This window comes from Rhincodon typus, chromosome 3 (genome assembly GCF_021869965.1).
Source record: "Rhincodon typus isolate 14 chromosome 3, sRhiTyp1.1, whole genome shotgun sequence".
Classification (NCBI taxonomy): domain Eukaryota; kingdom Metazoa; phylum Chordata; class Chondrichthyes; order Orectolobiformes; family Rhincodontidae; genus Rhincodon; species Rhincodon typus.
The window spans coordinates 28,834,051-28,859,436 of NC_063334.1; the positions used below are offsets into that span (position 1 = coordinate 28,834,051).

The 25,386-nt window shown below is 42.8% G+C and overlaps 1 protein-coding gene across 1 annotated transcript in view; it reads right to left on the reverse strand.

Moving 5' to 3' along the window:
* The window catches only part of svep1 (sushi, von Willebrand factor type A, EGF and pentraxin domain containing 1), a 176,588-nt gene that overhangs the window by 17,122 nt on the left and 134,080 nt on the right, over positions 1-25,386 (reverse strand). The window contains exons 35-42 of the mRNA XM_048620145.1: positions 23,294-23,485; positions 22,762-22,929; positions 18,252-18,924; positions 12,501-15,364; positions 8,003-8,231; positions 6,805-6,957; positions 4,521-4,584; positions 1,318-1,491 (exon numbers count right to left, since the gene is read on the reverse strand). Of these exons, the coding sequence (XP_048476102.1) occupies positions 1,318-1,491; positions 4,521-4,584; positions 6,805-6,957; positions 8,003-8,231; positions 12,501-15,364; positions 18,252-18,924; positions 22,762-22,929; positions 23,294-23,485 (4,517 nt within the window). The remainder of the gene's footprint in view (positions 1-1,317; positions 1,492-4,520; positions 4,585-6,804; positions 6,958-8,002; positions 8,232-12,500; positions 15,365-18,251; positions 18,925-22,761; positions 22,930-23,293; positions 23,486-25,386) is intronic.

Consider the following 25,386-nt stretch of genomic DNA (forward strand, 5'->3'; position numbering starts at 1 on the left):
TGTAATCTCAGCTTTCCTTGGGAACATGTGCCTCCACCTTTGGTCTGCTCTATAAGTGGGTATATTGGGAGACCAGTGAATGAGTCCAGATGCCCTTTTTGAGCATCTCTGTGTTGACTATCTTCTGTACTCAATGTCACAAATAGGGCAATTCCCACGGCAAAACCCTTTGGTGGCAGTAAAAGGATTGCAGCAAAAGTAAGTAAACAAATTGGCACAAAGAAACACAAGAACCTAAACTGAGTAATAACAGTGAGAAAAGAATTCTTGGAATGGGTTGAAATACACATTTCTTAATATTATTATGACTTTAAAATTAAGTTCTATTGATTTGCTAGTACCAGTATCATATACCTGGAAATTGTGGGAATGGATAATTTTAACACCAACATTAATGAATGCATATCATGCACACCAGAAACCTGGGACCATTGTGCAGGATTGCCCACTCGGTAAAATAAAGTTAAATGAATTCAGTTTATATAAAGTGTCTGCTTTCTGTATAGAGTTTCCTTACCTCTAGGGGATTGTGAGATGCACAAAATGGGTCCATTTCAGATAAATAATTTTGTGCTGTTAATGTGGGTGCAAGTTCATAAGGGTGTTTAGTACTCAAAAGAATTAAACTGCATTGTTTCATTTTTCATGAGGCATGGGTGACATGGGCAAGGCCAGCAATTATTGCCCACTCTGAATTGCCCTAGGTTTGCTTGGGTTCCATTTCAGACAGCATTGCTATGGGTCTGGAGTCACATGTAGGCCAGATTGGGTAAGGACAGCCAATGCCCTTCCTTAAAGTGAACCAGATGAGTTTTTATGACAATCAGCAGTAATTTTATAGCACCATTGCTAAGGCTAGCTTTCAGTTCCAGATTATTTTCTCATTCACTAAATTTAAATTCCACTAGTTGCTGTGATGGGGCTTGAACACATACCCCAGAGCATCAGTCTGGTCCTCTAAACTAACCAGTGGTATGACACAACACTGCCATTGCTCCCTTCAACTAGTCATTGATGCTGTGACTATTGTAAACTGAATCCTTTTCCTGAATCTAGACCCGCGTTAATAACCCAATATGTAGTGAATCTTTGCCAAGCATCTGATCATGTTCAACTGACTGACAGCCTCAGGTCTAGTGAGTTGGGGCACATTAACTGGAAACTGTAGGCTCCCGAGCGTCTTTTTGAATGAAATGTATGTTCTTATTATTTGAATGTGGCAACTCTGACAAACTACCATACATAGAATAGACTGTCAGTGTGTTCCATATTGGGCATTCCAGCTCAATGGCAAATAAAAAGGAATGTACTAATTACCCTCGCAGTGAGGAAGAGGTTGGCTCCAGGTTCCATTAGCGAGGCAGGTGATGTTCTGAGGCCCAACAAGGTGGTAACCAACATTACAAACAAAGGTGATGTTACTCATGTACGAATCTCCAGTTCCAATACTCACTGCATTATCCACTCCTGAGTGCGGTTCACAGCTGATTCCTTTAATGAAAGACAAAATCCTGCTATTAGCAGGTCAAGTATATGAAGAAAACTGATGATCTGGTGACCTGACACTGTGAACAGAGTATGGAGCGGGGATTGGGGTTCCGCAAACAGAGGATAGTCCCCAGAATCATAACCTGTCACGGGGATTCAGCGCACTGGTGCAGAGTATTGACATTGTCACGGTGGAGGAGAATTACTCAGACATTTTGGGGGATGCTTCTGAAAAGCCGTGGCCCTGGAACCAGCAAGAGGTCGGAGAGGAGATCGTGGTAAAGGGCCAAGAATTTTGACGGGGAGGGAGCAAGCATTTTAATGGTCATATCAGAAAGATCTGGTTAAGTGCTGATCATGAAAAGATTGGTGTTATAAGTCTCAATTTTGCCTGGAAATGGTTGGCTGTGAAGAGCGAATGAAAGGTCATTTTTTTCCAATCAGTTTTCATCACTGAAGGAAAACAGAAATTTGCCATGAGTTTCCACTGGATTGAAATGCTGAGCACGTAGCCACTCACCTCGATATTATACACCAGGCTGAAATGTTTCACTTCTTTAAAACTGAAATATATTAATGTATGAAAATCAGCTCAGGGGAAGCGATGGCCTAGTGGTAAAATCGCTGTTAATTCAGAGGCCCAGGTAATGTTCTGGGGTTTGAATCCCACCATAGCAGATGGTGGAATGTGAATTCAATAAAAATCTGGATTTAACAGTCTAATGATGACCACAAATCATCCATTATTGATTGTTGGGAAAATACCATCTGGTTCACTAATGTCCTTTAGGGAAGGAAACTGCCATCCTTACCTGGTCTGACCTACATGTGACTCCAGACCTGCAGCAATGTGGTTGACTCTTCACTGCCATCTGGGCAACTAGAGATGCTAGCCTAGCCAGCGATCACCTCATTATTAGATTTAGGGCTCATCAAGTGGCCAAAGAAATTTTTTAAAAATCTGACATTATTTATAAACGCCCCGTATAACCAAAGCAAAATATTGCAGATGCTGAAAATCTGACATAAAAAAGAAAGTGCTGGAAAATCTCAACAGACCGTGCAGCATCTGTGAGAGTGAGATAAACTGATACTACAAGTGGATGATGACTCAAAATCTGGATACAATACTCTCTCCTCAAATGCTGCAAGACCTTCTGACTTTTTTTCTGCTTTTGCTGTTTTTTTTTATAACCTATGATTTTTCACTCTGCCTTCATTTGCTGCAGTGTCCTGAAGACTGGTCTTTAAGTTTGAGCAATCCCGGGACAATCCCAGAGAATTGATCATCCTAGAGATAATGCTAGTCATTATGAGGAAGATGGTGAAGAATATTAAATAAAATGAGTAGATTAGAGACAAACTGCACTTCCAGATGAAAAACATCATCTATGAGGGGTTTGCTATTCTGCTCTAAGCTCCTAAATGGCATCTTATATCCTGATTTCATTGAATGGGTCCCATCCAGAAGAAGGGGAGTCTGAAGAAGATTCATACAGGACTCGAAATGTTGACTGTTTCTCTCTCCACAAATGCTGCCAGACCTGCTAAGTTTGTCTTGTCCAGCATTATTTCTGTTTGCTTCTCATTTCAAGCATCTGAAGTATTTTGCTTTTGTTTGAGCGCTAAATAAATTTTGACAGGATTTCTAACATGGAAGTTTAAATTTTTTTGAGAATGTCAACAATTTGTTTTGAAAAAACATATCATGAAACAATCCCTATTGCGAATGAGGTACTATTTATAATAAAAGGGATGACTGTGTGGTCTGTCTGAAATCAGATCATTGGCCCACTATCTGCTGATGCTTCAGCCTGTTTTACTGTCGGCAGTGTTTTGCTTTTCCAAAAAGATATTTCCCCAGTCTGTTTTTGCTAGAATGGGAATTGAACCAACACTGTTGACATGATTCTGAATCATATGCCAACCATGGAGCCAAATGAGCTAACCAGGCCCCAATGCGAAGGCCAGTCCATCAATGAATATTGAAATAAACTGATACAACACATTGATTGAGTTCTTTTCATGGGCTGGAAATATTGAATAACTGGCATTAGCTACTTTGTCAGCTGAACACTGCAGTGAGTTGCATGCAGTTGATAATTAAATCTGCAGAAATAGGTCCATAAATTCTGTCAAAAATCACATGACACCAGGTTATAGTCCAACAGGTTTATTTGAAAATGCAAGCTTTCGATGCCTTGTTCCTTCTATCACCTGCAGAAGGAGTAAGATTGCGAAAGCTTGTGTTTTCAAACAAACCTGTTGGACTATAACCTGGCGTCATGTGATTTTTGACCTTGTTCATCCTTGTCCAACACTGGCACCTCCACATCATAAATTCTGTGACATGGCTCACATTATGATATTGTGACTTTAAAGCAAATGTACAAAAACCCTGTTTATATACGTAAACAGGTTTTTCTTGGGGTAGTCATGGTAAAAACTAAGAAATAGCAGAACAAGTTGGACCTTCCGGCCCTTGAACCTGCTCTACTGTTCAGTCAAATCATGGCTCACTTCTATCTTAACAGCATTTTGTTGCACTATCCTCATATCCCTTGATTCCTATATTGTCCAAAAACAAACAAATTCTGTCTTGAAATATACTCACCAATTGAGTATCATCAGCTCTCTAAGGTAGAAAATTGCACAATTTACAACTCTCAGATAAAAGAAATTTCTCCTCAGATCAGGCTGAAAAGTGTGAATCACAATATATGTCTGTTAATTGTAGTAGCCTCTAGTTTGAGATTCTGCAGTCAGGGAAACAGCCTCCCTCCATCAAAATGTCAATGATACCTTCCTCTAAATCATAATCGACAAATTAAAATGATTAACTCCAGTAATCCCAGCTGAGCAATGGTTAGACAGCTGATATTCTGAATCCAGCACTTGGTGCCTTGGCTCAGTGGATTAAAGGTCTTTGCCTGGTAAATGCAGGATCTTGAATTTGATTCTCAGCAGTTTCGGTCTCACTGTTTCCTGAAAACACATTCTGAATTAATTACCTCATTCCTGAAAGTACTTACTCTGACAGGAAGCCTCTGTTCCATTCCATGTCCCATCTGCTTGGCAGAATCTCTCCACATTGCCCTGTAACAGCAATAAGTAACAATAACTAGAGAATGCAGTGCCCTGAAAGTGGCATCCTGCACCTTGCTAAATAGGATTCGTGTAGATAGGATGATGCAGCGTCAGGCTAAAGTGACTCTTCTGTGCTGTATGACTCCATGACCATCTGCAAAATCCCAGTTCTGTGTTTGATTCAAATTATTCCTCGCAATACATTGGTGCATGTAATCCCAACCTGCTTTTGATTTTTGCACTGCTGGTGGGGGAGCTGGGAGGAAGAAAGGAATTTTCCAAACCATCTTTTAAATGTGTAAATCTCCCTGCTGCACAATCCCTCTCTCCACCTTTAAAGCTGCTTCTTAAAACCTACTGAGCTTTTGCACAGTAAAAATCAAAAGAACTGCAGATGCTGTAAATCAGAAACAAAAACAGAAATTGCGAGAAATGCTCAGCAGGTCTGACAGTATCTGTGGAGAGAAATCAGAGTTAATGTTTTGGGTCGAGTGATCCTTCTTCAGAACTGCTGATAACTAAAAAACTGTTGGTTTATATGCAGAAGATAGGATGGGTGGAGCTGGTAGGGAATAAATGACAGGTGGTGATGGAGCCCAAAAGAAGAACAGTTGGACAGACAAAGGAGTGGATAATGATCTGGCTAGGAGGGTGAATAGCTATTAATGGGGTCTGTTAGTGGCTCACACTGGGTTGTAAGTAACAGCAAATAACAAGGCCTAGTGTGTGGGAGTTGGGGTAAGGACATGGAGGAGTTCAAGCCCTAAGATTATTGAGTTCAGAAGGCTGCATGGTCCCCAAGTGGAAAATGAGATGCTGTTATTCCAGCTTGCACTGAGCTTCCTTGGTGCACTGCAGCAAGCCTGAGACAGAGATGTTGGCAAGGGAACAAGGTGGTATGTTGAAGTGGCAGGCAACTGGAAGCTCATTGTTAGTCACGAACAGTCCCCTATTAATAGCAATTCACCCTTCTTGCCAGATCGTTATCCACTCCTTTCTGTCCAACTGCTCTTCACTCTCTTTGAGTTTTATCCCCACCTACTGTTTACTCCTTACTCCCCGTCCCCCACCCTCTTATCTGCATATAAACCGACATTTTCTTAGCTACCATCAGTTCTGAGGAAGGGTCACTTGACCTGAAATGTTAACTTGATTTCTCTTCACAGATGCTGCTGAGCATTTCGAGCTTTTGCTCAGGATTGGTCAGGATTTAATGCTTTTCGATCTAAATGTTGAGGGCAGGTCACTTTAATGGTGATTAAACCCTCCTCTCACCAGTGAGAAAGACTGCCAGCACATAAGCGCCGACTGACAGGCTTCTTGTCCCTGTTAAATGCTTAATTAGAAAAATCCTGTATCGTCTGCCAGCGAAACAAAGACCAGGAAGTAAGACAGAGAATGTTGGAGAAACTCAGCAGGTCTGGCAGCATTAATGGACAGAGAAACACGGAGTATAGTTAAGACTGAGTTAGATAGCTTTTTGATGGATAAGAGAATCAAATGTTATGGTAGTGGACAGGAAAAGGGAGTTGTGTCTGCACTCAGATCAACCAGGACCTAATCAAAAGGCAGGCAGCCTCAAGGGGCCAAATGGCCTCCTCTGTTTCTACTTCTGTGTTCTCAAGTTGTACAAGCTCAACTAGGAAAGGCCACTAAATGATAGAATCCTACAGCACAGGAAAGAACCAGTTAGCCCAATGTGCCTTTATCTGCTCTGAGAGCATTACCAGTTACTTTCACAACCGCTTTGCTATTGCCCAAAGCTCAAGAAAAGTTATTTTGAAAGTTATTACTGAATCTGATTTCCCCAGTGCTTACAGGCAGTGCATTCTGGATCAAAATAATTGCTTCATTTAAAAAAGAAGTTACCACTTAAGAGATAGTAGGAACTGCAGATGCTGGAGAATCTGAGATAACAAGGTGTAGAGCTGGATGAACACAGCAGGCCAAGCAGCATCAGAGGAGCAGGAAGGCTGACGTTTCGGGCCTAGACCAGCTCTACACCTTGTTATCACTTTTCTTAAACCTGTACCCTCTAGCTATCAAACCAATGGGAACCAGCCAAACGACTCTCAAAATGACAAACACTAGCTGTGCCAGTGATGCCCATACTGTTTTTAAAGAATGCCAGCAAGGAGTTAAATTTTAAGAAATGTCAGATGAATGCAATTTGATTTTTAAAATATTGAAGCAATTTTAAAAGAAAGGCATAGAAACAAGAAAAGGTACCTGTAACCCATAGCCGTTATCACATTGATAAGTTATACTGTCTTGATATACGTAGCTGGTTCCCTTAATTGAGCCATGCAATGGAGGGAGTAGCTCCTCACACAATACGGGGTGACACAGAATATCTGAAATTGGTGGATTCCAGAAACCATTCTGCCGAAACATTCGAAAGTAGATTAAAACAATCATACATGCAAAGCCAACGTGAAAGACAATTGCATTAAAAATTAGTCTTTATCATATAAATGATTGCAATTATATTTGGAGTCATTATTTATCTGCACTGCATTTAACAAATTTAGACATGTTGACCAATATGTGAAGCACACTATCCCATTGTGGTGAATATGAGCAATCATTAAATAGGAAGCTAGGGAGACATAGGAGGGTGCAAGGAACAGAAGGAAGGGAGAACAGGGCAAGATGAAATTAAAAAAAGTTGGAGGAAGCTCATGTAGAACATAAGCATGTGTATAAATCAATTGACATTTTATAAATCCTGTAAATAGCTGGCTCTGAATCTTGTTACTCTCTTGATGCTTTTACTTGGATTAATTAAGATGGGTATGTCTATAAGGTTCATTAAATTTATACAAGCCTTGATTTAACATGTGGAATGCCTGTGAAAGCCTATGCAATGCACTGACTTATTTGTACAGTACTTTACTGCAATGGTTTCACAATACATGCCATGAATTATTAATATTTTGTTAGTAAGAAATGAACTATCCATCTAACTGGAAGCAGTACACAATATGATTGCTGTATTTCCTACATTGCAAGACTGCTACACTTCAAGAAGTATTTCATTGGTTGTGAAGCCCTTGGGATACCCTGAGGTTGGGAAGAGGTACTACATAAATGTAAATCTTTTCCATATTGCAAGAAAAACAATGCCTTACAAAATTAAACCCTAGAACCACAGCACATCACATCAGTATTACAACAAATTAGAAAGAATTTACAGCTATTCAGCCTCACTGATCAATGCTTGCATTTATGCTGTGAATGAACCACCTTCCATTTTACTTCACTCCCTACAATCTGTATAACTTCTTATTCCTGCAAATATGCTATATTTTATAAACAATATTCTATGTATTTGCAAATATGAAATTGAATGTCCCCTGGTGAATTTCATACACACCTATAGAAAACTTGTATGTGTATCTAACACAACTTTACTAGGAGTACTTACCTGACAGACAGACAGGTTTGCTCCTGACAGTCTGTATCCTTCTTCACAGGAGATGATAATACTTTCATTAAGTGTAAATTGTGTTCCAGAAACAACAACATTTGCCATTTTGCTCATTGGCAGAGGGCAAGTCTGTAGATTGCACAGAATACTGTGATTGGACCAAGAGCCATCTTCTAAGCATGTTCTTGTATCTTTCTCAGCTTCCATTACATAACCCTCGAAACATCTGCAAAAAGACAAGTTGCTCTTAAATACTTGCTGCCTGAAGATCAAATGTTCATGTTTCAATTCTCAAATATTCAACAAAATGCAACTTCATATATGATTAGTGATTCCATAATTATGACCAGACTAAAGATAATTTTACTTGATTAATTGAATTCAGAAGTGACAACTTGACAATAACCATCTAAATACACTCAAAAGAAATGTAGCTGAACACTTTTAGATGGGAATAATACAGGGAACAGTAGATCAGGTTAATCTGGGAGCTAAGTTAAAACTCATCACAAGTGTTATTTGCTGAAAAACATCTCAATTTTGACTGGTACAGATAGAGATAAAATATATTCAGGGACTAATCACTCTAACAGCTATGTTCATATACCATGTAATAATGCAAGAGAAGTGGAGGAGGAAATATGCGGAACACTTAGCGAAATGAGTACAAAATGTGACACTCTTCAGGTGGAGCATTCTATGATTTCACTTGGACCTAAGTGTAGTCCATGCAAGAATTTTAGACAGCCATCGCATTTACACCCTCAGCTATCCTTTAGCTTGTACATCTTCCTTTTAAAAGAATATGTTATACTTAAAGTTTCAAAATATCCAGAAGCGATTTAGGCTTCAGTACATTTTCATGACATGTTCCATTGCTAGTCTTTATGTTCCTTCTCCCTCATATGGTTGTCAGCTTCCCTTTAAATGTATCTATTATCTTTTCTTTAATCACTGCCTATGGTAACACAGTATGCATAATTTTTAGGATTTTTGAGACAATGTTCTATGAAAGACTAGTGAATGAGCAACACTTCAAAAGGATGGATGCCCTTCAAATACCGAACTGTAAGTCTCAAATGGGTTTGCCCTAGACTACAGACATAATAAATAAATTGAAAAACAAATGGCAGTTCTGGGTGAAATAAATATGTTTGTGTTTTATCATTCCAGAATTGCACAAGGGGGTTAAAAACCAACTGCAACCACTCATCTGTATGTGTGCAAGTAGGCTAGAGAGCTGGTGTGCTAGCGGGCTGGCTTGTAGTTCAAGTTCTACTGTATTAAAATGTGCTGTGAAGAGGCAAAGTTGAGAAATCCCACTAGAAATCCTGCATGTGGAGGTGAAAATAAACAAAATCTCTCTCTGGTTGCTGAACGCAAGGCAGCGTGGCCATTTTCGAAGGTAGCTGCAGAACCAAGAATCTCCAAGCAACTGCTCAACTGGCAGAGTCAATGCTACCACTATATTTCATAAGGAATTCATCACAGACGAGACTTTGTCTGGTCTGTGTTAAATTTCTTTTTAACCTTTGTCCTTTTGAACCTATTTTTCATTTCTAATCTGTGTGAACATGTGTCACATTTTATTATCTTTTCTCACATTTTGATACTTGATAAACTCAATCTTTCGTGAATTAGTGAAATTGGTTAAATTCCCTTGTTTTAAAAGGTATCCATGAGGGAAGGGATCCTTCTATGCTAGCCTTATTACAACCAAGGGAGTAGCAAAATAAAGAAAACGAGCCAGTTAATCCCTCACCTGGGATCAAAATGAATTGGGGACCCATGCACAGGGACCAGTTGTATTTCATTTCTGTGATGTTTGTCCTGTATAGTACTGTATAAGATTGGAAATGCTACAGTCAATTTTTCTTGGTGCACCAATGCTCTGTAGGTACAGATTCTTTAAATGGCAACCTGTTGGTTCCATCCTTGGACTGGGACCTTTCCCAGACCAGAGGCTAGGCTGATAAGGGAAAGAAATGATCATCTTTATGTTGGATCGCTCAATGACCATGACCAATCACCAGCTCTCTAATGTCCTCAAGTACTGCAAACCTCCAAGACTTCTGTACTCTTCCAGTCTGCCCTCTAACACATTCTTATCATCTGTTGCTCCACAATTGCTGGCTGTTCCTAAAGCTGCCCCTGTTCTGAACTTTGGAATTGATTCCCAAAACCTCTCCACCTCTCTCCTCCCCCTTTAAGGTGCTCTTTCAAGTCTACTTTTTGATTCATCTTCTGGTCTCTTGGTCTAAATCGCCTTGTGGCTCAGTGTCAAGTTTTGCCTGGTGATGCTACTTTGAAGCACCTTGGGGCCTTCATGCTTTACTTATTTCTAAAGGCTATACAAATGCAAATTGTTGTTGCTTCATGACAACTCACACTAAGGCACTCTGTCTTTGGACCGAATCGCGACAACTATTATCTATCACATACCGCCCCATGAATCTCCAAATACAACATGTCATCCTCTGCCATTTTCGCCATCTGCAATCAGAACCCACCACCAAAGAGATATTCCCCTCCCCAACCCTATCTGCTTTCCATAAGGACCACTCACTCCGCAACTCCCTCATTCGCTCCACCCTCCCCACCAACTCTTCCACCACACCCGGCACCTTACCGTGCGACCGCAGGAAGTGCTACACCTGCCCCTACACATGCCCCTCACTTCCGTCCATGCCCCAAACAATCATTCCAAATCCGAAAGGGATTCACCTGTACGTCTTCTAACCTGGTCTATTGCATCCATTGCTCCTGATGTGGTCTGCTCTACATCGGAGAGACCAAGCGCAGACTTCGGTGACTGATTCGTGGAGCATCTGCATTCTGTACACTCCAATCAATACCACTTTCTGGTTGCCAGCCATTTCAACTCTCCCTCCTACTCCCTTGGCAACATGTCCATCCTCCACTGTCACAATGAGGCCACACATAAACTGGAGGAACAACACCTTATATTCTGTTTCGAGAGCTTATAGCACAATGGCCTCAACGTAGAAATCGCCAGGTTCAAAATCTCCCCAGCCCCAGCCTCATCCCAGGTCCAGCCCTCCCTCTTGTCCCCACCTCCTTGACCTGATACAACCTGTCCATCTTCCTACTCAGCTATCCGCCCCACCCTTCCCATTGACCAATCTCTACAACGCCCTACCTGCATCCACCTATTACCAACCCACCTACCTTCCCCCAGCTCCACCCCTCTCTATTTATTTCTGAGCTCCCTTCCCCTTCGCCAGTCCTGATGAAGGGTCCTGACCCAAAACATCGATTTTCCTGCTCCTTGGATGCTGTGCTCTTCCAGCTCCACATTTTTATCAACTCTGACTTCCAGCATCTGCAGTTTTTACTACCTCCAAGACATTCTGTCATGTCAAGTTATTGTGGTATAGTTCAGAGCAAATGGCAATGTGGTTGACTCTGAATTGCCCTCTGGGCAATTGGGGATGGGCAATAAATGCTGGCCTTGCCAGTGATGCCCTTATCCCATGAATGAATTTAAAAAAATCATCAGACTTTGCATAATTTGAACTGTTTCTCAGCCTGAAGAAAATTAGGAGAGAAAGCGGAGAATAAAATAAATGACAAATGTGGCAGTAAAGAATGTAAAGGAAACAGGTTTCTGGTTTGCAAGTGAATTTGGATTAAAACAATATGAGAAAATTGGCACAAAGATTATGGTCTGGCTTTCCAGAGGCAAATTGAGTAACTGCTCTCCCCCAACTCTACCTCACATCGTGGGGGAGCTGTGTTTGCATACACTGCAATATCGCTTGATCAGCAATCTAGTGTCACCCACCAACTCCTGGTAATGCGAAAGGGAAGTGAATAATGAGATCAGAAGCCAGATCCCCACACTTCATGGAAAAGCTAATAAACTGCAATGTCTCCTGGCACACTCCATTTTACGGGAGGCAGATGGAGAAACATTTGGAGTGAGTTACACTGGGGTGGGCACAAGGGTGTCCAAAAAGGCCTACGGGTGGATCCACGGGTGCATGAAGCAGCAGAGTCTCCTACTGAAGGTGACAACATCTGGCTGTTAGTGGACTTGATTTATTCTCCTGTTGTAAAGTTCCAAAAGAAGGAGAGAATGAGGGAACAGGAAGTCTCTAAATTTGCGACTGCAACTGACATCCAGTTCATTGCTTAACCACATTCCTGCCGGACATCCCACATTAGACAGATGATTTGATGTGGTGCCCCCTTGCCTACACTAATTGGTTGGATTCCCATTGTCTGCCCACTGCTTGATTTAATGTAATGTACTGGTAGGACCAGGAGTGATTGAGCTGTGCACCTCCCCTTTCATCTCCCTCACCCCACATTGACCTGTAAATCCAACTGCGAGATGAAGGTAGTTAAAAAGGGAACATATTGGACCCAAACAACGCAGAATGAATTAGCCTTGCACCAATATCAGGTAGAATAATTGATTCAAGAGAATAACATTAAAAGATCCACGGAACTTAGGCAATGTAGTCCTTACCTATAACCAACTTTACTCCCGAAGGTGTGCAGGTCTCCTGTTATAGCAGCGTTCTGCACTGGTGGAGGAGGACCACAGAGCAGGGGCACACATGTTGGGTATGGTCGACTCCATCTCCCTCTTTCTGTGCAGAAAACCGCTGGCTTCCCCTTCATGGTGTAGCCAGGCAAACAGTTGTAGGCTATGGCATTTTCATGCACGGAGCTGCTTCCGTTAAAGAATGCATTGCGAATCAATGGAGGTGTGCCACAAGAAATCCGGCCGCAGTACGGAAGGCTCGAATTCCAAGAGCCTCCATCTTCACACAGAACCTGTGAGGGGCCCAGCAACTTGAAACCTTCCTTGCATTGGAAGGATATTATGCTGCCACAGGCAATATTGTGGCTTGTAGCAAATCCATTGTGTACAACTGGCTGTGGGCACTTGCATGGTTCACATTCTGGGACACTGCCACTCCAAGAGCCATTTTGTAGACAATGTCTAACTAAGGTCCCTGTGAGTTTGTATCCGAGAAAGCAGATGTACTTTACAGAGTCACCAAATCTGAACCTAGACCCATTTATGAATCCATAGGAGATATCTTCTGGAGGTCCGCAGCTGATGGGCACACACTGTGGTGCCTCATCACTCCACTTTCCATCTTCCTGGCACGCGATACTGGGCGCGCCATGCAATAGGTAACCATCCTTGCACTGGAATCCTATTTCCTTCCCAAGCGTGAATTCAAATCCTAAGGCTTTCCCATTCCGTATATCTGCAAGTGGTGGACATGCTATAAAGCTGCATTCCGGCATCTCCCCACTCCAACTCCCATTAGCAAGACAGGTGCGAGTCTGATCCCCCTGAATCAGGAAACCAAAATTGCAACTATAATTGGCCATGCTCTGGAACGTATGATCTCCTGCAGTCACGTTGCCGTTGCTGGGAATGGGAGGTGACCCACAGGAGATTGGGACACACTGTGGCTCTATACCATCCCATTCTTTATTGGCCTGACAGGTTCTCCTCTTGATCCCAACAAGTGAAAATCCAGAGTTGCACTCGTATACAATCACACTGGTGTAAGTGTAGTTACTGCCCTTCACAAAGCCATTTGCAATTTGGCTGGGGACTCCACACAATATAAGTTGACACGCTGGGTTTGCAGTACTCCATTCACTACGCGATGTACAATACCCAGTAGCTGAACCAACAAGCTCATATCCAGGGTCACACACATATTGTATCACACTCCCAACCAGGTTGCTTGAAAAAGTAATGTGTCCATGTTCTGGCTTAATTGGGAGCTCACACTCTATCAGTAGACAGGATGGGGCACTTCCATTCCATGAGGCATCTTCTTGGCACTCCAGCACATTAGACCCTAAGAGCTTGTAGCCACTGTAACAGTAGTAATGAATGACAGTGCCACTAAAGAACTCAGAAGACTGCAGAAGGTCTAAGTTTGATGGAGTATTCCATATTTGCTTGCCATTACTGGAACTCATTTGCTGTGAAGCAGAAGTTGGAATACCATTGTTTGTTCCAAGGTCTGATGTGAGGAGGTTGCTCATGGTGCGAGAGTCGCGTTCCTGACGGCTGGGCTGTACGTAGCTTTCAAGTCCTTCACTGCCTTGTCTGTCCTGACTTGGGATGACCACGTAGCCCCCAAAATCGATATGAGGTGGGAGGCCACAGTCAATGGGTGCACAGTAAGGAAGAGCACTAGACCAGGATGATTCCTTACAGATGTGCATGGAGTTCCCAATTAAGTGAAAGCCAGGAAAGCAGCTGTAAAAAATAAGAGCTCCAAAGCTGTAATCAGAGCCTTCAACAAAACCATTTTCTATAAGCTGAGGTGGATCACATTTGATGGGCTTGCAGACAGGGGCCTTCGCATTCCATTGACCTGTCTCCAAACAAGTCAGTCTTTCCTGGCCTTCCAGTCTAAAGCCCGTGTTGCACATGTATGTGACGGTATCTCGATAGTACAATTTCTCAAACTCAGCTCTACCACTTGCTATTTCTTGGGGAACAGGGCATTCAATGGGTTTGCAGATTGGCCTTCTCCCTTGCCATTTACCATCTTCACCACAAATCACAGTGGTATTTCCCATCAGCTGAAACCCTGGCTTACATGTGTATACGGCTTTGCCAAGGTAAGTCAGTCCCTGGATGTCCACAATTCCATTGCCAATCAGCTCTGGCTGTGGGCATTCCACTGCCACACATTCTGGCACAGGGGAGCCCCACTTTCCATTGGCTTGGCAAATTAGGAACGGCTTCGCCTTTACTACAAATCCATCAGCGCAGGTGTAGTTGGCAACGCTGCCAAAGTGAAGGTCAGAAACTAAAACCTCGCCGTATTGGATCTCTGGGGGCCTCCCACAAATAACAGGTGTGCAAACTGGAAAGGAGTTATTCCACTGCTGAGAGGACAGGCACTTCAAAATCGTTGGCCCCTCTAAGGTGTACCCCTCCATGCACTCTAGCCGAATGATCCCAGTCTTTTCTGTCTCATGGACAATCAGGTGACTCTCCTGCCCTGGGGCCAATGGCTCCGGGCACCTTAGCCGACGACACTCTGGCATCCGGTTTCCACCCCATTTGCCGTCACCCCGGCAGGTCAACACTGGATCTCCAGAGACAGCATAACCTTCCTCGCAGTAGAGTTCAACTTGTGAGTCTAGATGGGAATCTGACCCCTTGAAAAGCCCGTGTTCAATGCTTGGAGGATGCCCGCAGTTTACAAGCACACAGGAAGGTGATGACTCACTGTACCAGTGCCGATTCCCCTGGCAGGTACGAATGGGACTGCCCACCAACTGGTAGCCATGATTACAATAGTATCTGACTTTACTCTGAAACAGGGTGCCATTTTTTATCTGCAGTCCAAGAGAAGGAACAAGAAATTCATTATCTATTGTTTTGTATCTCCAACAGTCAATTTCATTATTCTTGGGAGCGAAAGCTAATGCTTAACATGTCCCCCTCTCCAAACATGTAAAAGCAATCCATACAGTAGCTCAGTGGTTAGCACTGCTGCCTCACAGTGTAGGGGCCTAGGTTCAATCCCAGCCTTAGACGACTGTCCGTGTGGAGTTTGGACATTCTCCCCATGTCTGCATGGGTTTCCACTGGATGCTCTGGTTTCCTCCCACAGTCCAAAGATATGCAGGCTGAGTGGATTGGCTATGCTAAATTGCCCTATAGTTTTTCTGAAGAAGGGTCTAGGCCTGAAACATCAGCCTTCCTGCTCGTCTGATGCTGCTTGGCCTGCTGTGTTCATCCAGCTCTACATCTTGTTATCTCTGCCCTACAGTGTGCAGGTTCGATGGGTTAGCCATGGTAAATGCAAGGTTATGGGGATAGGATTGGGGTAGTGGGATGCTCTTTGGAGAATCAGTGCAGACCAAATAGCCTCTATTTGAATTGTAGAGATTCTACAATAAATATTGATGTATTTGAATGTTGTAAACATGAAGATGTATCATGTGTGAAATGTACAGAAATAGACAAGTAAAATGAACCCTTGATGAATATATTACCAAATCTATTTACAAAATTTTGCCAAAAATGATTAAATCTGTCAATCTCTTTTCAATTCATCAGGTGCTATGAAAAACTTTTCAGTCGCAATGCATTATTTAATGTTCAACTATGAGCACTGTAACTGGAATTTTTAATTAAGCTTTAGTTCTATAAGATTCAAAATTATTATTGTGATTATCAACATGATTCACTGTATATGGGAGCTTCCTATGCATAGTCGGACTGCTGTGGTTTCTACATGACAATTGTGAATATAGCTCATTAAACACCTTTGGTTATCCTGAGATAGTCAAAGATACTATATAAATGCAAGTCTTTTATTTCTTTAGGGTGAAGGATGAAGGGGTGTAGGTGTCAAAGAGGTGGCCACAATTGAATGAGATTGTGACTTATCTATTTCTGAACAGTATCCATCAGTTTCGGCTTCATATCTTTTTATCTTTAAGTTTAGCAAAATTTGATAAGTTGATTATAATTATTAATTGAGCGAGTGCCTACTGTAATTTGTGGGAGGGAGTGGCAAATATTGTTTGTAGAAACATATTTGAACCTTACTCCTAATGCCTGCCTGTGATTTTTCTTTTCTTATTTATTCTTTCTACAGGATGTGGGTGGTGCTGCAAGGTCAGTGTTTGTCATCCATTCCTTATTCGCCCTGTCCTATGGAATCTGCCATCATGTGTCAAAAGACTCTCTTTAACTAACCAGTAAAACTGCTTTCATAATCCTAAAACAAAACAATTCATCCCTTAACTCTCATTGGTAAGGGATGCAAGTCTGGTTTGTGAAATTTTGTCTTTGTTACCTTATATGGTTTCTCCTAGTGAGACAGTCAGAGTTAGGTATAAAAGGAGCTGAAGAAATAGGAATTGGAGTAGGCCTTTCAGCCCCTCAGGTCTGCTGCACCATTTATCAATATCGCCATCGATGTTCTAGCTCAATTCTATCTTTCTGTACTATCCTCCATGTCCCTTAAGTATGTGTGGTAGAAAGGGGAAGACGACGATGATGGTCCATTTAAAATGGAAATGGGAGGTGGCTCAAGTGGGCCACAAACACTAGCATGGACTTGCTGGGTGAAATCACTTGCTGCTGTGCCATATATCCTGAGTATATTTATCAGGCTCTGTTTTGAATATATTCAATGGCTGAGCATTGACAGGTCTCTGGGGTGGGGTTGGAGCAGGGTGGGAGAAAATTCCAAACATTTGACTGGAGAAAGTTCTCCTCTTGGTCCAAAATGGCTGACCGCTTATTCTGAGACTGTGATTCTGTGTTCTAGAATGACCAACCAAGGGAATAGTTCTTCAGCATGTGTACCATCAAGCCCATGATGTAATGAATATGTTTCCATTATATAACCCCTCATTTTTCTGAACTCCCAGGAATACAAGCCTACCTACTCAATCTGTCCTCACAGAACAATCCCTTCATTCCAGGAATCAGTGCAGTGAAGCTTTGTTGTGGTCGCTCTGGGGCAATTATGCCCTTCTTTCGGTAGGGAAACCAAAGCTGCATACAGTAGTCCAGCTGTGGTATCACTAAAGCCCTGTACAACCGTAGTAAGAATTCTTTACTCCTGCATTCAGCCCCTTGAGTATTGTGTTCAGTTTGGTCTTCTAGTCTGAGGAAGGACATTGTTGCTATTGAGGAAGGACATTGTTGCTATTGAGGCAGTCCAGTGAAGGTTCACCAGGCTGATTCCTGGGATGGCAGGAATAACATATGAAGAAAGACTGGATTGACTGGGCTTCTACTCACTGGAATTTAGGGTGGGGGTGGGTGCGGGGTTGGGAGTGGAATCTCATAGAAACATATAAAATCCTGATGACACTGGATAGGCTAGATGCGAGAACAATGTTCCCAATGTTAGAGAAGTCCAGAACTAGGGCTCACAGTCTAAGAATAAGGGGTAAGCCACTTTGGGCTGAGATGAGGGAGAACTTCTTCACTCAGAGAGTTGTGAACCTGTGGGATTCTCTACCGATGAATGCTTGTTGGGGTCAGTCTGATAGATGTATTCAAGAGGGAGCTGGACATGGCCCTCATGGCTAAAGGGATCAAGGAGAGAAGGCGGGAGTGGGATACTGAAACTGCACGATCAGCCATGGTCATATTGACCGGTGGTGCAGGCTCAGAGGGCCGAATGGCCTGCTCCTGCCACTATTTTCTATGTTTCTGTGTTCCTTTATCAAAGGAATGAGCTTACTGATTACTTACCTCGATGTTGCCATTTGCAACACGAGGGGGATCTCCACATGACACAGGCTGGCAACTGGGCAGCTGCCCGCTCCATTCTCCATCGGCCTGGCACATCCTTTTCTTATTGCCTTTAACATAGAAGCCGGTGTTACAAGTGTAGGCCACAATGGCCCCGAAGCTGTAGTTGTGCCCTCTGACATGGCCCCGCTCAATGGTCTGAGGCTCTCCGCAGCGCACGGGGATGCACTGTATGCTGAATGGTGATGGATACCACTCACCACCCCGGATACACTCAATGGAGGCTGAGGTGTTCAGCACAAAGCCTTCTGCACATTTATAAGTGACCTGAGAGCCGGCTGTGAATTTCTCCTTGCCGATGGTCTCCAGGATAGCGTAGGGTGCAAATGGTGGCTTCTTGCAGAAGTCTGCCACGCAATAGGGTGCAGCCTGTCCTTCAGGGGACGCCCAGGCCCCTCGGGAATTGCAGACCAACTGTGAGTTGCCCGAGATGCTGTACCCATCCATGCAGTAATAGATGGCAATGTCCCCGTACAGCTGGTGGCCTGTTTCAGGGAGGGCATGATCAATGTTTGGAGCTGGTCCACATGACACAGGAACACACTGTGTGGTACTCAAGCTCCACTCTCCACTGGCCAGGCACTCCTTACTCTCTGAACCTATCATTGTATAGCTGTAGGGAGAGAAGGGAGATCAGAAAATAGGTTATACTGGATGCTGGAATCAATATGGTATCATACAAGTACAAGAGCAATTTGCATTCACATAGCGCCATTAATATTCCAAGTAAAACATCCTGAGGTACGTCACAGGAGTGTTATCAAATCAACTGTTTCTGCTTTTTTTCCCATACCCTTTGATCCTGTTAGCCCTGAGACCTTTGTTTAACTCCTTCTTGGAAACATTCAATGTTTTGGCCTCAACTGCTTTCTGTGGGTCACACTCTCTGGGTGAAGAAATTTCTCCTCACCTCAGTCCATATCCTTAGACTGTGAACCCTGTTTTCTGTGAACTCCACTCACCATGAACATCTTCCCTTTGTTTACCCTATCTAGTCCTGCTAGAATTTTACAGGTTTCTATGAGATTCCCCCTTATTCTTCCAAATTCCAGTGTATATAGCCCTAACAGACCCTGTCTCTCTTCATACATCAGGCCTGTCATCCCAGGAAACAGTCTGGTAAACATTTTTTGCATTTCATCCATAGCCAGGACATCCTTCCTCAGATAAGAAAGCCAAAACTGCTCACAATACTCCAGGTGTGATATCACCAAGGCTCTGTACAACTACAGCCACATATCCCTGCTCTTATACTCAAATAATTTCACTACAAAAGTCAACGTACCATTTGCCTTCTTCACCACCTGCTGCACTTACATGGTTACTTTAGGTGACTGGTGTACAAGGACAACCAGGTCTTAATTCTTCTTTCTCAAGCTATCAACGTTCAGATAATAATCTACCTTCCTTTTTTTTGCTGACAAAGTGGTTAACCTCATATTTTTCCAAATTATACTTCGTCTGCCAAGCAGTTGCCCACTCAACTTGTCCAAATCACAATGAAGTTTCTCTGCATCCTCTTCACAGTTCATCCACCCACCTAACTTTGTGTTGTCCGCAAACTAGGAGATATTACATTTAGTTCCCTCAATTAAATCATGAATATATTTTGTGAATAGCTGGAGCCTAATCACTGATCCTTGTGGTATGCCACCAGTCACTGCCTGCCATTCAGAAAATGACCTGTATCTTCCTCCTCTTAGTTTCCTATCTGCCAGCCAGTTCTCTACCCATATCAGTACACCACCCCCAGTTGAATGCGCTTTAACTTTATCTGCTAACCTTTTGTGTGGGGCCTCATCCTCCCTATAACCTGTGTCTGTGTTCACACTAGGAGCCTATTGGATGAGGGCACTGGTTGAGGTTCCTCCAGTGCTAAATTCTGGATTGTAATACCTACCTCAGTTACAGTCACACCACCTCCCCGACCCTGATCACAGATTAAAATTATTATATTTAATGAAAAGAATGCGTTACAGTACCAGGGACCCATGATCATTTCTAACATCAGACGACTGTCTGTGTGGAGTTTGCACGTTCTCCCCGTGTCTGCGTGGGTTTGCTCTGGGTGCTCCGGTTTCCTCCCACAGTCCAAAGATGTGCAGGCTAGGTGGATTGGCCATGCTAAATTGCCCGTAGTGTTCAGTGATGTGCAAGCTAGGTGGTTTTAGCCATGGTAAACCTGAGTACAGGAATAGGTTGGGGGGTGTGGGTCTGGGTGGGATACAATGTGGAAGACCAGTGCAGACTTGATGGGCTGAATGGCCTCTTCCTGCACTTTAAGAATTCTATGATGTTAATGACTATCCCCTGAAACACGTTGTCCAGGTATCTCTCCCTCTCCCTGATGCGTTGCAGTGTTTACAGCTGACACTCCAGCTCATGTGCTCTCCTTCAGTGGCCAACACTTACTGCTGATGGGATCACCATGGAGCACATCAACATCCACAGGCTGTCCCTCCCTGTCAGTCAGAGGCCACTCCTTTGCCTCTCGCCCATGCCTCTAATTGCACCCAGATTGGGATAACTGGAGCCCCCTTTCCCAACCCAGCATACAGGTCACTCTGTTTCCCATCAGAACTAACCACCACTCTCTTGCCCAATGGGTGAGTCAGGTGATTGGAAATGTGGTAGGCTGAAGTCAATAAGTGGCTACTGGTTGACCCTTTCAGTGTCTTGATTGCTGGTGAGTCAAAAAAGTCCCCAAAAGTCTTTCTCTATTGGTCTGCACAGGCAGCGGGTGCCACTCCACTGGTAGGAACTACTGCAAAACCATTCCTCATTTGGGAGGCAATCACTCTAATTGGCTGCTTCTGTGCAGTAGAAGCCATCCTGTCATGAGCCCGAACCTGAGAAAGTGTGTGTGGTTCCCCCATGTCCTGGGACCCCTCACCTCCAACCTCATTTCCACAGGTTGTGAAAAATCCAGCTGAATGCTTTTGTCAGCATTGCATCCAATGCCTGAACTCTGTTCATCTCCATAGCTGGAGCATGATCAGCTGAGTTGCTTACTGTGTTTATTTCAAAGCCACCTTTGCCTATGATCCTTTTTAAATTTATGCCTTTTGAGAAGAATATAGAAACCTTTGTTCTGATATAATTATGCTTTCAGACTATAAGGTGTAACTAGGCCATTCAGTCTACTGAGTCTGCTCTGCCATCCAATGAGGTTATGCTTAATCTGATAATCTTCCACTCGACTTTCCTGCCTTTTCCCCATTTTCTTGGCTCCCTTACCCATCAAAAATCTGTCTCAGCCTTGAATAAGTCTCAATGACCCAATCTCTATACACTCCTCTTGAGGTAAAGAATTCCACAGATTAGCAATGTTCCTACCATATATGTACAATATGTCCGACAATTATCCAAAGTTTATATATGGCCCAATTACTTGCACGGTAACCAGTGAAGCAAGAGAATAACATTGATTGAATTACGTTTTATCAGTTAAAACAAAGAAAATGGGAATCACTTCTTCACTAAAATTCCTAGATCAGTACATGTTTTGGGGGGGCCTTAGTGATTTAAATGAGTACAGGTTGTGTACTCATGGCTTATGTTTGCCTGAGTATAGGAGGATGAGTGGTTGATCAGATTGAGATGTATAAAATTCTAAAATATTCACCAGGGTAAGTACTGAGAAATGATTTCTGACGTTAGTGAAATCTAGAGCAATGGGGCAGAATCTTAGAAACAGGTCATTTCAGAGGGGAGTCAGGAAGCACATTTTCACACAAAGTATACTAGAAAACCTCTCTCCTCTGAGAACAATGCTATGGCTGGTTGGGAGCTTTGAAGACCAATAGATTTTATAATGGGAAGTTTTACATCAGACATATGACTCAGAAACAGACCATTCAGCTCAACTAGTCCATGCTGCGATTTAAAATCCACATGCAAGCCATGTTCCTCATTTAAGTCTACCAATGTACCTCCTTCCCCCTCCATATCCTTTTCCCTTATACACTTGTCTAGGCTCCCTTTAAACAGATCTGTGCTATTCACCACAACCACTCTCATGCTCGCAAGATGCACATTCTCACTACTCTTTGTGGAAAGCAATTCCTTCTAATTTCCCTATTGGATATCTTGGTGACTATCTATTGATAGTATCCAGTTCTGCTCTTCTCCACAACAGGGAAGATTCTCTTTGTTTCCATTGTATCAAAACTTTTGTAACGTCAAAAACCTTTAAGTCATCCTTCAAGTCCACTTCTCTCAAGAGAAAAGAAACCTGGCCTGTCAATCCTTTCCTCAGGTTTATCTGTCTTGGAATGTCAAAGGGTATGCCACTGAGGCAACTGGATTAAGTTGAGGTTACAGAGCAACCACAACCTAAATTAATAGTGGAACAAGCTCACAGAGTAGAACAAACTCATCCTGTTCCCAGCTGCTAAATTTCCAATTTGGAACAAGGTCATTTTTTAAAAGATTTAAGAAAAGATCTTACCCTTCCTTGCAGCCATAGGAAATTGAGCTTCCAAAGGTGAAGTTATTTCCGATAATGAAAGCATTGGGAAGTGTTGGTGGAACCCCACAGGAAATGATCTCACACACTGGTGCGGTGCCATTCCATTGGCCAGTGCTGTTACAGGTTAGTGTCGATGGTCCCTGCAATCTTCAGTGAGTCAAAAGAGGTTAAAAGGAGCTGCAAGTGCACCATATCAGATCGTCAGATTCGTATGATAACTTGGACTTATACAGTGCCTTAGCATTTTGAAACACACCAATGTATTTAATAGGAGAGTAATAAAACTATATTTGACACCATGCACCATTAAGGGGCATTTGAAAGACAATCAAAAGCTTGGTCAAGAGATTAAAGGAGGAGAGAGATAGCAGGACCGAGATGTTGAGGTATTTAAAATCAGGAATATGCAAGATGCCAAAATTGGAGTAGTACAGATATCTGGGAGATCAGGATACTGCATCAAAACCATGGAAAGAAGTAAGTTTACTATTCACTCTAACAGTTAACTTACTGATAGCCACTGTCGCAGGTGTATGAAACTGTAGAAAGGTACGTGATCCCGTTCAAATCGTATCTACCACTGTCAGTATCCTGTGGGGTAGGGCACATCAGAGGTTCACAAGTAGGTGTTTCATGACTCCAACTACCATTTGCTAAACAAGAGATTTCTGCTGCTCCAGACAACACATATCCCTTATTGCAACTACAAAAAGGAAGAAAAGTAGCATTTATTCTTTGTGTAAGAAAGGATAGATAAATAAAAAGAATCTTTGGCAAACTTTCAATCGAATTACATTGAATTTTAAAGCATAGAAACAGGCCATTTGAACCAACGGATCTATTTCAATGTTTAAAATCCATATTACTCTCTTCCAGTCTCTCCTCAACTCAGCCTATCAGCATATTTTCCTTCATCTGTTTATCAAACTTCCCCTTAATTACATCAATGCTATGCACCTCAACTATTCCTTATGATATTTCTTCTGTTAAGCAAATAAGCTCAAATAAGAGAAAACTTAAACTATTACAGTGTGATCTATCAATGTCTGAAAAGCTTCAACACAGGTTACTTGGCTGATGTTAAATATCACTTTTCCTCAATCACATTAATATGTGATAATCAACAATGCAAATAATCAAATGTCAGAAAAAGTATAAACCACACCACTGAGGAAGAGAATTAATAATCAGACAAATTGATTGTGTGAGACCTCAGAAGAAAAGAATATTTAATTTATGATAATTCTGATGTTAGATGCTGTGAAGATTCTGCATTGGCCCAGACATTTGCAACCAAATGGAATCCAGAATCGAAATGCAGAGACTCCAGGGAGACGTAACAAAGAGTTACTGAGGCTTGGACTTATGGAGAACATGGTCCCCACTGTCATCACCCGCTTCTCCCAAGTTAGCTCACAGTGAGCTCAGGCAACGCCAGATATGGGGGTGGCACAGTGACTGACAGGGACCTGGGTTCGATTCCTTGGGCAACTGTGTGTCTGGAGTTTGCACATTCTCCCCATGTCTGTGTGGGTTTCCGCCGGGTGCTCCAGATCCCTTCCACAAACCAAAGAAGTGCAGGTTAGGTGGATTGGCCATGTTAAATTGCTCGTAGTGTCCAGGGATGCGCAGGGTAGGTGGATTCGCCATGGGAAATGCAGGATCCTAAGCTTGGTCTTCAGAGGTTCAGTGTAAACTCAAATGGCCTGCTTCCACACTGTAGGGACTCCATGAGTCTATGTGCAGCCATTTGCTTCAGTTGTTTGGAGTGCATTTTGGCTCACGTTACAAGTAGATGCTGAGCTGGGCCTGGACTGTACAAATTTGGGCAGGGGGTAGCAAGTTTGGTTGAGCTTGAATGTGATGATACCAGAAAGGAATGACCTACCGACCTATTTGACACCCAAGTCCATAAGTGAATAATGGCCACTTGCATGAGGGTTGTTTTCCAGTTCCAGTCCCAACAAGGGGCTATCAACTCGAACTCAGTACAATGAGAAAATTAGTGGGAAACAAACCAAAAAGAGCACTGCATTGCCATGTTATGACTTAAGCTGGATGTGGGAGAGGGACATTCTGACTCAGGTTCTTGTGCAGTTTTAGAGTGGATCTCGGGCTGAGCCTATACCTCAGTGAAAGGAGATTGGGATCTACTGGCCCTGTTCCCACGATCCAGCAGGGCAGGCAAGCTTCCGATGTGAAACTCCTGGGACATAAACGGTTATATATTCAACCAGGGACATTTAGAATTAGAACTGCATGAGCTGTTAAAGCTGGATTTTTAAAATTTACTCTTCTCTTTATAGGAGGCTCCAATCTGACACTGACCTCAGATTTAATGCTAATATATCAGTGATAGCACCATCGCTGGCATTTCGTGCTGCTTCTGACCTAATGGAGGGAAGGTGATGGAATCAAAAATGATTGAATGGGGGACGCTACCCTGTGGAACTCCTGCAACGATGTCCTAGGAATGTGATGATTGACTTCCAACAACCACAACCATTTTCCTTTATGTTTGGCAATGACTGCAATTAGTGGAGAGTTCTCTGACACCTCCTCCCACCAATTCCCATTGACTTCAACTTTACGAGGTTGTGAGGA